This window comes from Uloborus diversus, chromosome 10, assembly GCF_026930045.1.
Source record: "Uloborus diversus isolate 005 chromosome 10, Udiv.v.3.1, whole genome shotgun sequence".
NCBI lineage: Eukaryota > Metazoa > Arthropoda > Arachnida > Araneae > Uloboridae > Uloborus > Uloborus diversus.
In genome coordinates, this window is record NC_072740.1 from 90,332,754 (window position 1) to 90,347,178 (window position 14,425).

The following is a 14,425-nucleotide window of genomic DNA, read 5'->3' on the forward strand; positions in this document are numbered from 1 at the left end:
CGGCCGTTTTTCCGTATGAATAGCATTCGATGAAGCTTTTTCCAAAAATAAATTTTGTAACTAGGGTTATCTTGTAAGCAAAAACTACCCAATGTTTTATTTTTCAAGCTTGAAAATATTCCTTCACATTTTTAGGAGGGAAATTAATTTCATAGGAGTGAAATACACGAAAACCGTAAGATCCCCCCCTCCTCCACCATAAATTCAAAAAAAAAAAAAAAAAACTTTGTAAGGATGAAAAAGAAGACAGCAGGAAAAGAGGATATTTGTACTGTTTCGATTTTTAACATTTAGAACGCTTAACATTTTGAAATCATACATTTAAAAAAAAAAAAAGGAAAAAAATCAAATGTTAAAATCTCTTGTTGCTTTTTTCCCCCATTGTCCACGATGCCAAATTCTTATTTAAAATTCCAAACCTGAAAATACGCGTAGTTGAATTTTTGTAGCACGTTTCCGAGTTTCAATGCGTGAAATCTTCTATACATATTAAAAAAATGGCAGTGTGTGTTGCGTGAGTGTTCTTTTATATAAATTCCACGTCGGATTTTTGCCAAATTCGGTACACAGGTCCTTTGACGCTCAGGAATTCCCATCGGGGAGATTTCCTTACACAAATCCACATTTTACGTCAGATCTTTACAAATTTGGCATGGAAATTCTTTGATGCTCAGGAATTCACATAGGGGGATTTTCCTTATGCAAATCCAGTTTGCGTCAGATCTTTGTCAAATTTGGCACAGATTCCTTTGATGCCCAGGAATTCATATAGGTTTTTTTTCGCTCTTTCCCTGTGGGGGAAAAAACCCTCCAACAGGGGAGTTTTCATTAAAAAAAACTCCGTGAAACGGAATGTTTACGCCTATTAATAACAATAACTGATTTTTTGAAGTTTAAAAAAAAATTCAAAGAGGTCTAAATTAAAAATTTGAGTCATAAAATTTGACTTTTCTACACGTTGATGGGAAAATATACTCTATTTTTCCTCTTTTATTTAAGTTTGATTGTTGAACATACGACACTTGACACAACTTTTATTTCGAAATAATAGTGCAATGCAGCAAGTACGCTTATAAACTGCAGGGGTGTTGAAAATATATCTGCTTATAAGTTGTATTGTACATCTCAAATAAATATATTGTAGAGAGTTCTTTTTTCGTAAAAAAAATCAGCTACACTGAAGAAGCTATGTACTTCACAAGCGGGGAGTGAATGTTAAACTAATTGATTCTAATGCATTACTGACTGAACAATGTAAGTGCTAAAAGATATAGCTTTCTGGAAAGAGGTAGTGGAAAATTCAACGATTAACTTGTCACTTACTTGTCATTTCACTGAGAGGAATTGTTCCACCATATTCTTTTGGAAGCATTGATGGGGGAAAATGCTCATGGAGTGCTGCTATATTTGGGTGGATCATAATCTGAAATAATAATTAATAAATAAATGAAAAAACAAATAGCACGCATAGTTTGCTCACTAGCAAATGCTTTTTGAACCCTTAACTGGTGAGGTGGGGTGGCGTCTTGAACGTAGATGTAGTATATATTGTTGGTTTTCGAGTTTGTTTGGCACTCTTGGCTTCCTTCACTGTAAAAAAAATCCGTAAAATTTACAGAAAAAAACTGTCAGCCAGGACGCCAGTTTTCTTCCGTTTATTTTACAGAAATCTTCCGTATTTTTATTATTTATTCAAGCTGATTTATTATTTTATGAAGATTAAAAAATGAAACTATACTTTCATAAATCCATTTCAATATTTACTATACTACTACGAAATACATGTATACAAAGGTAAATTTCCGAATATGCCTCTGTAACAGATGACAAAAAAACATAATAATAAAATATTGATTAGGATGCAATGAAATGGAAGTTGCAAACGATTTAAGGCTTACTCGCTTTAAATAAATATAAGATCAAAAACTCGAGCACGAGAACGAAAATCCAAACACGCGGGCGAAATTTCGAAGATTCGAAGAAAAACAAAGTATAACCGGTTACAGATTCAAAAAAACAGAGAAATCCTGTATTTTATTACGAACAGTTTTTTTCTGTAAAAAATACGGATAACTTCTTCAAAATTTACAGTTTTTTTTTACAGTGTTCAGAGGTTTTCCATCTCCAGCTCAGTCACTTTCCTATGCCGGGCTGATGAGTGCTAATAAGCACGAAACTGCAGTCCTCGGCTGGAAATGACTGAGCTAGCGGTGTATTTCATGTATATTGTTGGTATAACTAAATACATAACTCTAACAGCAGAGCCATTGAAATTTTGAAGCAAATGGGTAAAAGCATAGCCTACGAGGAGCAGTGAGGATAATGCAGTCATAGATGTAGTATTAACTAGAGACACAAAGAGAAACAGATTCCATGGGCAACTGAAACCAACTATTAAATTAGACTGAAAACTGCTTTCGTTTTAACCGAAGCAGTCAACGGCCTCTGAGTTCTAACCCGACATAGCGTTCGTTACTTTTATAGAAGAGGTGATGTGGCTGTAGTGACACGTTGGCTACCGTCACAAAGTTTTTTTTCCGTCTTTCATTCCGTTTTCGAAAGTCTGTTCCAAGTTTAATGTAGCCATCCTCGGAAGTTCTCCAGAAAGGTATTTTCTGCCTAGTGCTCTACACCGAAAAAAAAAATCACGCTTAAACTTTTTTTTCGCGCAATCGAGTCACTGCAGGCATCGAGTCACTTATTCAATCATTAAACAAAGAATATTATAATAGTGAATAAAATATGACAACGTATATAAAGTACAAATAGAGAATGAAAAAAGGTTAAAAAACCAGCAAACAGCTGTTTCGGCACTCTAAAATACAAGTGCCATCATCAGTGCAATTAAAAACGAAGACAGGTTCACCCGACTAAAACACAGTCGAGGCGAACAATGGAATGAGAGACGAGTTGTAAAAGATATGAGAGCAGTACCGGAAACGATGACGTCAAGGTTAAGTCAGAACTCCAGAGGACAGTTGCACTCAGGAGAAAACGTTACGGACAAAAAATAAATCAAATAACAGACTTCCAAACATTAGGAAAAGGGGGAGTGCTAGACAAATCAAGAGTGCCAAAACAGCTGTTTGCTGGTTTTTTAACCTTTTTTCATTCTCTATTTGTACTTTATATACGTTGTCATATTTTATTCACTATGCAGTACAAAATTTTCGACTACTTTTTATGTAAAGAAGATTATATTTTAAAGTTTTATTGAAAATCATATTCCTTCTTAGAACCGGAATTTTCCTGGCAAACCCTCTATGGGTAAATCAAGTGCTGACGTATTAGGGTGACCGGAAAGTCTTTTTTAAACTTTTTCAAAATTTTTTTTCAAATAAATAAATGTTTACCAAGTTTTTTTTTGCAAATCAAATTACCCGCGTTATCAACACTCATTTGTCATCTGGTGTTCACACATTTTCAATGCCGGATAGATGAAGTCAATTAGTTTTAGTGAAAAATATCTGACGATAGGATTTGATATTGGCCAAATTTTCAAGTTTTTGTCACATAACAAGTGACGTAGTGATCTGAAGAAATGGAACTCAGATGGTGCAATGACTGTCGAGTATATTCCAACGATTGTCAACAGAAAAGGCGTAATTCTGTAATACGATTGAGATTATGCAAAATCACACTGCTCAAGACAATTCCTGGAAAATATTAATGAATTGCGGGAGTACCCAACAATGTACCACCTGATTTCTCTTTGTACTGATTACTATGAGACGAGAAAACATGAAAAATAGTCTGACATCCAAAATGATATTTCCAGACATTTTGCTGAAAAACCAATTGGGTTTTACCTCCTGAAAAATTGCGTTTTTTGAGACATGACGCTATTGAAAGGAGCACAGTACACAGTACACAGATTCTATATATGACGAAAAGGAAGTGAAAACGAGGAAGAAAATGTTTACTTACTCGGTCTTGAAGTTTTTGGCTTAAAAATGTTTTCAGCACGTGAAAAAGAGTTGACAAATATTTAGGCACATTCATCCAGTGCATTTGCTTATGTCTCACAGGCATAGCTTTCTATAATTGAAAAAAAAAAAAAAATCATCAAAAACTGCCATCTTTCTAATTTCTAGTTTTGTGGTTGTGTGCAGTTATCCCATAATCAGTGTCTTTATTTACACTGAAATTTAAAAATTAGATTGGTTGATGAATAATTCTGCTATAGAGAAAGAAGTTAATTTAAAAAATTCTGTCTGGCCCGTAGTCTTCGGCAGTTCTGCTTGAATCTCAAAGCTGTAGATGTCGCCGTCGTTGTTGAGAAACTTGGACATAAAATGTTTTTAAAGGATGTCTGGGAGAAAGCTATTAGTTTCTTAATCAAGACAAAAGCAATGATACTACCATGAAAGTTTGGCCGGAAGATATCTCCTCATTGGAACAATTGCAAAGTGGGGAGTTGCCCCAATATGGAGAGTCCTACAAAGCATTTTTGAATTTGGTCAGATTTCAAATTTGTAGAATGGGTTATAGAAGCAAAAGCATGCTACAAATGTAAAATTGTATTGCGTAAAGTCGTTTGAGGTACTATACGGCTTTTCAAAGAAACAGAAATTCGTTGATTATAAGGTTTCTGCACTGTACCACAGTATTTTCATTCTAGATTGATTCCCAAAAATAACTAAAATTGTAACTAAACTCGTGAATACTCGTGAATACATTTAATAAATTAATGTTTAATAAAATGTAATGAATTTAGTAAAAAAAAAAAAAAAAAGCAAATTGAAAAAAGAGATACTTATTTTAAGTTTTCCAATGAATAACCCAAGTAATATGTACAAAGCAACATTTAATACTTTATGCTTAAATAAAGATTTATAACTCAAACAAGATTTCACACGTAGCATGTAGGCCAGTAGAAGGTTTTAGGAAGAAAAAAAAAATCGATGTATTTTTATCGTTGGTATTTATTTTTGGTTTTGAACAAGAAACAACTGACGAGGGATCTGTCATAAATAGAAGTAGCAAAATCGCGTCAACATTTTTTGTCGAACTAAGTTGAGGTCGTGGGCGCCGAACTAAAATTTTTTCTGACAGGAGAAATTTTCAATTTTATAAATGAAACTCCGAATTGTACCCAATGAATAAACATGATCATAGCATCATTATAATTTTTTTTCTTTTTTTTTGTAAAAATTTCAACTTTGCAATGCTGTTTCCCAATTTTCCGAATCGTTAAACAAAATTTTCCGAGTAAGAAAGTTTTTGGAAGGTCAGAGTGACCTCCCGTGATTTCCCATTGGGGCGCCACTGGTTGAGGTTGCTGAATTCAGCAATGATGGTTATCTTTTGTGAAGCGTAGCGTTTGAATAACAAATTCCCTTTGTTGAACACTAAAATTTAGGATTAAATAAGCATAAAAGCAGAACAAATGCAATCGGTCAAATAAAAGTTAAACATTAATATTGCAATCAAATTAAAAGCAGTAAATAAAAGTGACCATATAAAAATAAAATGAATAAGCCTTAACTACCGGGTGACCAGTAATTAACGCGTTGGAAAGAAAATCTCAATATCTCGAAAACTGTTTGGTGTATCAAGTCCAAACTCGGCGGTTAGATTCAGTGCTTTGGCGGATTTTTCTTTTGCGCAGTCTCACTGAGTTGGCTTTTTTTTTGTTTATTTTTCAGTGAAAATGTCGAGATATAGCGTTTCTGAGCGCATTTTCATGGTTCGAACATTTTATTCGAACAAAACCAGCCCAATTGTGACCCAAAGAAAGTTTGCGACTGAGATTAAGCCTAAGACAACAAACAGACTCGCTTCTAAGCGATATGTGGAAATTTTGGGAAAACAGATCATACCAGCAATTCAAAGTGAGCTGGATTTCGAAAGCACGAGGCACATGCAAGACTGCGTACCACCTCATCGTTCCAATGAAGTGCTTGATCTGCTTGAAGAGCACTATAATGAGCGGACTTTGGCTTTAGGATCAAATCTAAAAATATGGGAACTAATTGTGCATCATATTCTCCTGACTTGATCCCTTGCGGTTCATTTTTGTGGGGTTATATCAAAGACAAAGTTTACGCTAGAAACCCCAAGAGCATCAAAGACCTGAAAACTGCGATTCAGACTGTTATTGAAAGCATTGAAACTTCGATCCTTTAGCGAGTGATGCAGAATTTCGCTATTCATTTGCACCATATTGTAGCTAGAGATGAAAGACACATCGGACATGTATCAAATTCCCATGTATTTTACTTTGTTTCAGAATTTAAATAGAATTTTTTGAATTATTAGTTTTCGAGAAATTAATTTTTAACATCAACGCGTTAATTACTGGTATGAGACCCTGTATAAATAAAAACAACATAACGTAGGCAAATAAAACACAGCAAAATTTCGATTGAACTAAAAAGTATTCTACTCTATAAATACCTCTCCGCTACTTATCATTTTCTGAAGATCTCTGAGACCCACTAATAAAGCATGGCTAATATGATATCCTTCTTGTGTGAAGATGTAAGTGATGCCTCTCTTTTGGTTAAGCTCACACTCCATCAGTGCTTCCATAGTCAGGATAAACGATCTGAAGACATCCGACTGTTTGTGGCGGGACACATCTAACGCACCTGAAACGAAATGAAATGTTTCAATGCTTAGGATTACATTGACGATATTTTTCAGCTTGATAGTATCCGTTTCTGATTTGATCTGTCATCGATGAACGTTAGAGGATGGGCATAAAACTAAAAGCTTGAACTGTTATCTGTCCTCAAATAATTAACTTCAGTCTACACCAGCGTTTCTTAATTTTTTTAAGGAGTGGAACATTTTTAAATAACCAGTTTTCTCGTAGAGCCCCTATTTTTTCAAAAGTAGTATAAGTTTGAAGCAACATTCTTCAAATGTTTTACTTACAGTCAAAGTGAAAATTGCTTCAAGTCAAATTTTGTAATGTCAAAACGTTTTTTTGAAAAATTAACAAAAAAATAAAATTTTAAAACAACTTTGAAAACAAAATTTTGAAGACACAAACAAAACTTTAAAGTTTAAAATTTAAGTTTAAGTTTTGAAAATTCACTATTTCGATAGATTTTTTAACTTTTCTAAAAAGAAAGAAAAATAAAGAATGATAGTGGAACCCTTGATGATCTCCATGGAAACCATGGGTTCCGCGGAACACAATTTAAGAAATGCTGGTCTACACGGTTAGCTTTAAATTGTCAGGTAATCCAGAAGGTAAGTTCCGTTTGGTAACACACACACACACACACACAAAAAAAGAAAACCCTTAAAATTTCAGAAAACTGTAAGACATCATATTTTTATAACGGGGACAAGAGGGTAAATAATTTATGCGTTCAGAAACTTATTTGCCTGTGCTCTTTCTAATGAAATCTATTTAATTTTCTTCTTTATTATACTATCGTATGGTTTTCTTCCTATCATTATTTGGACATTCCAAATGTTTTTCTTCATAATTTTCAATACGATGGTGTTAACATGTGTATGCACTTTTCAATAATTCAAATACCCAAAGAATTCGTATGTTTATACTTTGCTTTAAAATTTGCTCTCTTAACTCTTTATTTCATATTGTTGCAGATTTGCAATACAATGAAACCTCTCTAAGCAGCCACCCCTCCGTTCCGTGAAAATATGGCCGCACAGAGAGGGTTGCCGCTCTTAGGGGTTTTCATTATTGAACTCGAACTATACTAGTAATGATATTATTCCGCACTTTTCAATGAGTTTTTAAACGAAATAAAGAAAATAAACTGTTTTACTCCATGATTTCTCCTTTTTAGGAAAAAATGATTTAATTTGTAGTTATTTATAAAAGCTATTTTTTCTATTCAAATGTATTTTAAACTTGTTAAAGCAAATCCCGAAACGAGTCATCAACTATATCTTTCGAATTACCGATGATATGACAAATTTTCTCCAAAATTTACTGTGTTGAAAACTTTATTTTTGTTTATCCCGACTTCATTATCCAAATCCAAAAAACTGGCTAAAAGTAATTTTTTGTACAATCATCTATCAATAAGTAAAAATTATAAAATTATAAAATTTTAATTTCTCCCTCAAGCTGAAAATTGTTTTTCTTCTGGGGAAAAATATTATATCAGTCCTCTTTGATTACAAAAGGAGCCAATTGGCGATGCGATAGAGTTGTAACTACACCTGTATAGATATCAAAATGTCCCCCCCCCCACACGCCCCCTAAAACCAAGCACCACAAAGAAACAGATAATTCCTGGCAGTTTGCTTAACGAAAGCATGCAGGTCAAAAAAATAAATAAATAAATAAATAAATTAAAAAAAAAAGAAAAAAAAATAAATAAAATAAAAAAACTCGAAATGAAATTGTAGTTGCCAGTCTATTTCGAAACCAAGACTAGCAATTATCATGGCGCTTAGAGGGGTTTTAGTGGTCGTTCACTGTACAGCTTTTAGTATGCTTTAACTTCCTCCCTCTGGATAAAATTCGACAAGACACAGCAAGGATATAAAATGCCGAACTACAGGGGCTACACTCATTTAAAACTGAGTGCGGGTTGCACCTTTGCCTTTTTAAAGATTTTTAAAGTTTTCATAAGAATTAAATTACGGTTTGTAAACTAAGTTTAAAACCATGTTGATAGAAATGTTGATCGATAGTACATTTTATATGAATTCGAATTAAAAAATACTGCACTCAGGAATCTCTAACAATAATCAAAATTCAAGAGAACAAAACCATAGTGCAATGTTTTTAAATCATGATGTGAAGGATTTATTAGCGGAGTAAATTTTTCATCAGGAAATACGCACGTACGTAAATAAATGTACAAAAAACAAAGTGAAAAGAAAAAAAAAAGAACAAGTAAAGTAAATCAATAACTAAACAAATAGCGGAACATAAAAGAAGCATGTGATAAACATGCTCATGTATATTCATTTGTAACTGGTAATACTTGAACAATTTAATTAGATATTCCTTGGTTTAACAATTTTTCGTGATACTGAATGTAATGTTGCAATTCAGCTTTTCCCTATTTACAACAAATATATAATTTTGGGCATGAAAAGGTTTTCTGTTTACACCGTAAAGAACAACACCTTAAGCTCCCCGAGGGGAGGTCACAGGAGGTCACCGTGAGCTCGCAAAATTTTCCTTGTCAAGCAAATTTTATCTGACAGTTCGGCTAATTTTGGGACAATTTGCAATATTTCAATGTCCGAATCTCCGTTTTTCATACGTATTTATGTTTTGGGGACAATTTGCAATATTTAAATGCCCGAAGGTCCGTTTTTCCTAAGCATTTATGTTTTGGGGACAATTTGCAATATTTAAAAGCCCGAAGGTCCGTTTTTCATGCGTATTTATTTGTGCATATTCGTATTTAGTCGTTCGGCAAAATTTGAAGCTCTATTTGGTGAATTGAGAATTTCTACCCTGCCAAAAATTTAAGTTCGAGACGCCCTGCCCTTGCTTAAGAACTCCGTTTAAGTCTTTTCATATATTTAATTACTGTATTAGAATACGCATTTATGTTAAAAACAATGCCTCTGGGGGGTGTTTTAACTCCCAAACCCCCTTTTGCTGCACCACTGCTAGTACTTATAGCAAACGCCGAAGTTCTATTTGAAAAAGAAAGTTCAAGTCCAAAGAAAATTGATTTCTTTTAACTATCGACAGTGGATGTTCATTAAAATTATTATTATTTGTTTCAATTTACTTAATTTACTAATAGTTTAAGATATTCTTTAAGTGAAAAAAAAAAAGAAATAAAAATCAAAAACCACTGCTTTTCTTATCGAATGAGTCGGTGTAACAAGACCTGAATCGTAAAAGCTTGTCGTATCGAAATCGTATCTTATGTCGAAATCGTAAAATAAGTCAGACTTGTCATCGGTTAGTGCAGACTTCTAAAATCTTCAACAACTTAATGAGGCATTTATAACTTGCGAAAATAAATACAATCAAATCAATTAATCAACACCTTATTTTGAATGCAGTGAAAATTTATCTGTTCAATGATATGTTTACAATTCGTCTTAAATGGATTCCTCATGAAGAGCTATTTTTAAAATCTACCGCCCTTTATTTTGAATTTGTTTGTTTCATCAGCAGTGGTTAAAAATAAGGACATTCAGTGGTAAAAGTGGGTAAATCAAAGCGGGGGGGGGGGGGGGGGGGGGGGGGTTGCTGTGCTCTTTATGGACTCTCCGTCGAATGAAAATTTTTTATAAATTGACAAAACTAAGATCATATAACTTTTCTTTTTATTTTAATTCAACAATAACAATAACTGGTATGAAAGAAGTAATTAACATTTCCTACTGCTTACGCTGGAGAAGTGTCTAACAATTGTTACATTTTTAATGAATAATCTACTACTTTTTTTTTATACTTGGAAACAACAGATTAAGTAAAGTACTAAATCTACATTACATGCATAATTTTTTTAAGTTAAATTTTAACGAGCAATATCATGGAAATTCTAATTCTTCAAAATAAAATTTAACTAGCTATTTCATATGAGCAAACTGTCATTAAGTTGGAGAAAGTAAAATATTTTTTGAAAAGCCGTCGCGAATTATGATGGAGTTGAGACAATTGAAGAAAACGTTATATTTAAAGAGCTTTCTAAGTTTAAAATGCACCAAATCGAAATATGTTGTTAGTAAAAAGAAGTTGTACTATTGTACGGAGCGCCTTTCTATAACGCAGTTGGCAATAGTGTGTAATTACATTTTGTAATTTTAAAGGTAACGTGCCTACGTGCCATGCTTGATGTCCATTATTATGCTCAGTAAAAATGTCAGGATGAACTTCAGCGTTTTAAGAAGTATGTTTGTGTGTGTGGGGGGGGGGGGGGATTTTAGTGGAAATGGAAGTGGGGGGACGCATCAGTATTTTATTGAAAAGTTTGAGAAGCGCCCTAGTTTGAGACGTCTACCCACACTTCTAGCAGGGGTGCCCATTCCCCTCAAGGGCGATGGTGCTCATCCTCAAATGCTGGGGAGTGCCGCCCCCCAGAATGAGACCCCCCTAAATGAAACCAAAAACCCTGTCTAATTACCCCCTCCCCCACCCTAAAAATTTTAATGGCGCAGTTCACGTCATGGATCCTAGCACTGATAACATCTATTACACCTATTTTTGTATTGCCTGTCTATGACTTTCTTTTTCTTCTATTATATCATATCAACATGCGTGAAATACTTGCGCTTAAATTTTTTTGGGCCAATTAAAAGTTTAGTACTGATTGAACATTGTAGCCATAAAAATATGAATAACTTTTTATTTTCATCATCGTCAAAAATAAAAAGGCGTTTATGTATGGTCTCCGCTCACTTGGCCTAATAGCTCGTTGTTTCACTTTGAGTTTTTCAGTTTCACTTATAGATGGCAGCACTATTTTTTTTAACGGTTAGTTGCACTTTGTTTCACTTTGAATATTTCAGTTTCACGTAAAGATGGCAGCACTATTTGTTTTTAATCGCTCCTCCATTCCATTTTACATTACTTTTTCCCAAAGGATAAAGATCAGGACGTCCTGAATCAATTAAGAAAATCAGGGCCGCGGAGAACCAAGGTGGGCCCCTTGTCAGTTTGATCGCTGGCTCCCTTCCTCCCATAACCCCCCCCCCCTAAACGTCAAATTAAAACTGCTATCATTCCGAGCCGAGCCCCTTCAAGGGACGGGCCCTTAGTTTTCGACTCGGTCTCTCGTCGATCTCGATAAAAATGGTCAGTGCCCGGACCTACGATACTTCTGAGCCCTGGCAAGTTTTGAAAATGTCGGCCTATACCCATCTTCCTTCAAGCTTTTATAATGAGTTTCAACGGAAAAAAAAAGGAAAACAGTGAGTTTTCCGCCCCTCAGAAGTTGTTGCCCGGGTTCTCTTTTTTCCATGCCACGATGGTAAATTTATTTTTAAAATAGAAAGAGTAAAAACACGATTCACTAAATTTTTTAAGCGTATTTTCGATTTTCAATGCGTGAAATACGCATGTAGGGGCGTTAAAACCATCTTTATCCGTGGAAAACCCAGTAAACTCAAAATTACGTAGATGCAGAATGTCCCCATTGGTTTACTCTCATGCATACATTCATAAGACATATCAGTTTAATAATTTCGCTTGAATTAACAGAAAAAAAAGACCTGACCGCAGATCTATTTGATCTATTATTAGTTATTGTGTTTTCGCGCACTACAGTTGGTAAAAAAGGAAGAAGAATTTACCATCATTTAATAGAAAAACTAGAAAATGAGCATTAAATACTCAGTCTTTAAAATATTAAATTTCTGTAAGGAAGCTTAACGTAATTAAATTACAGTGCCTAAACAGAAACACACATACACACACATACAGTAAATAAGACGCGAATTGTTCAACTGCGTGTTTTAAACCGTATTGATAAAAAAGCAGGTAACTGCGGACATGCAAAACTAATGTTTCTTATTGATGATAAAAGCGATTTTTTACGACTGGGGATGGAGGGGGGGGGGGGGAGAATGCAAGAATGGTTTATAATACAGTTCTACTGGAGCAGATTTGCATGTATGAAAGAATCGTTACTGTTTGTTTTAGGCAACTTTCTTGGAACGATAAACAACTAAAATCTCAAAATGGTTTAGAAAAGAAAAGAGAAAAACCTAGTAAAAAATAAATAATACAAATAATAGAACACGTTTCGTTTCTTCTAAAAACATGCCTTAGCACGAGAAAATAGAACAATAATTAATGAATAACGAAGCATTATGATTATAACTCGAACATGAAGATTATAACATGATGTAACAGCCAATTATAAACTTCATTGCTTTCATGACAATTCTTCAAAAATTTACTCATTTAAAAATATTGCTCAAAACATTTTAACTCAAAAAATTTCCCCTACTATATGCAGAAAGTGTGTTTAAAGGAAAAATTACCATACCCAGAAAAGTTTTTTCGTAAAAGACTTGAATTCCGGATTTTTCATCACCGTCTATTTTTTTTTTAAAACAATTCTTTGCTGAATATACGGCAACAGTTTCCGGTTTTATAGCTCAAATAAGTAGACTTTTTTCCGTTGGGCAGCGTAGTGGTTAAGCGTTGGCCTCTGTGCTTCGGCGCGTTTAAGTGTTGGCCACGGCAGCGAGTTCACAACTGGTACGACTTTGGTCACGGGTTCTGAACTCGCTCTCTATGTGGTCAGTCATTGTATTTTTGAGATGTAAAATATCGTCATTGCCCATGTCACATGATTATGTGGCATGTAAATTTTTTTTTACCAGATTAAATTATTTATTAGGAAACCGCACGTGTAATCTAGTGGACACCGATTAATTGACTCAGTGATTAATTGAATCATCCACTTTATTGAACCAAATCGTCAGAAACAGAACAAAATCCTGCGTTATTCGATTAGCCGCTTTATTGAATCAGTCACTTTACTGAATCAAAACTGTTTAGAACAAACGTGATTCATTTAAGCGGCGGCCACTGTAATTTAAAAAAAAAGTAAATTAGTAGCAATCACAAGAGCATAGTAAAAATTGTTTCTGAACGATAAACTTAGGAAACTATTTGCCCTCGTGTCCCCGTAATCGAAATACGAGGTCTTTAAGCGTTCCGAAAGTTTAAGAAAATCGCCAAATTTAGCAAGTTTCGGTCAGATGTTGAAGGTATCTTTTAAACGTTTTGCAGATAGATGTCCTGCCATACACAGACGGTGAACTCTTGTGGTACCTTTAATTTCTTGCAAAGTCTATAAATTTGGCTGTTTTATTAAAATTTTGGCCGACTTTAAGACCTTATACCTCGATAACGGGGGGAGCGAGGGTAAATACTTTTTGCGTCAGAAAAATGCTTTTCGATTACTTCCTATTTTAACTTTTTTTTCATTTTTTCACTGTTCTTATGATTCCCTGGTCAGAAATTATTTCTGAAATTTAAATGACTGAAAAAAAAAAGAGAGAGACTTTTTTTTTTAATAAAGGAAATAAATAATTTCTTACCTGCTACACAGAATAAAACTGTTCGGCCCTCTTTGTCTCTTTCTGGAAGGGGAAATACGTACCTGAAAAAAGCATCAAAGTCTTCTTAACGTACATCATAAAGTAAGATTTTTTTTTTTGACTCATTGACTAAATAGTGCTTTAGATCAAGAAAACTATAGATTCAATTAGGCATTAAGTTGCCCTCCAACTAGACATGACTTCAAGATTGAAGAAATTCCAAATGGTTAAAATAGAAAAAAGAGAGAAATAGAAAGTCGCTTTAGACGGAAATTGGTTACTTACCACATGGTAGCACTTCAGCGATTTTATGAGGCGAATCATATAAGATAAATTAAATTATAAACAAAAGTTTTCGTCATTTTTGCACTTACTCGGTTGTCTTTTGCACCACAATAGATGACCATTAAAATATGTTAGTTTCGTCTCATTTATATTCCTAAAAATCTGTTTTAAAGAT

At 34.0% G+C, this 14,425-nt stretch overlaps 1 protein-coding gene across 1 annotated transcript in view; it reads right to left on the reverse strand.

The window, feature by feature from the left end:
- LOC129231717 (alpha-tocopherol transfer protein-like) overlaps window positions 1-14,425 on the reverse strand; it is a 44,050-nt gene that overhangs the window by 1,222 nt on the left and 28,403 nt on the right. The window contains exons 5-8 of the mRNA XM_054866080.1: window positions 13,966-14,027; window positions 6,400-6,593; window positions 3,928-4,038; window positions 1,324-1,423 (exon numbers count right to left, since the gene is read on the reverse strand). Of these exons, the coding sequence (XP_054722055.1) occupies window positions 1,324-1,423; window positions 3,928-4,038; window positions 6,400-6,593; window positions 13,966-14,027 (467 nt within the window). The remainder of the gene's footprint in view (window positions 1-1,323; window positions 1,424-3,927; window positions 4,039-6,399; window positions 6,594-13,965; window positions 14,028-14,425) is intronic.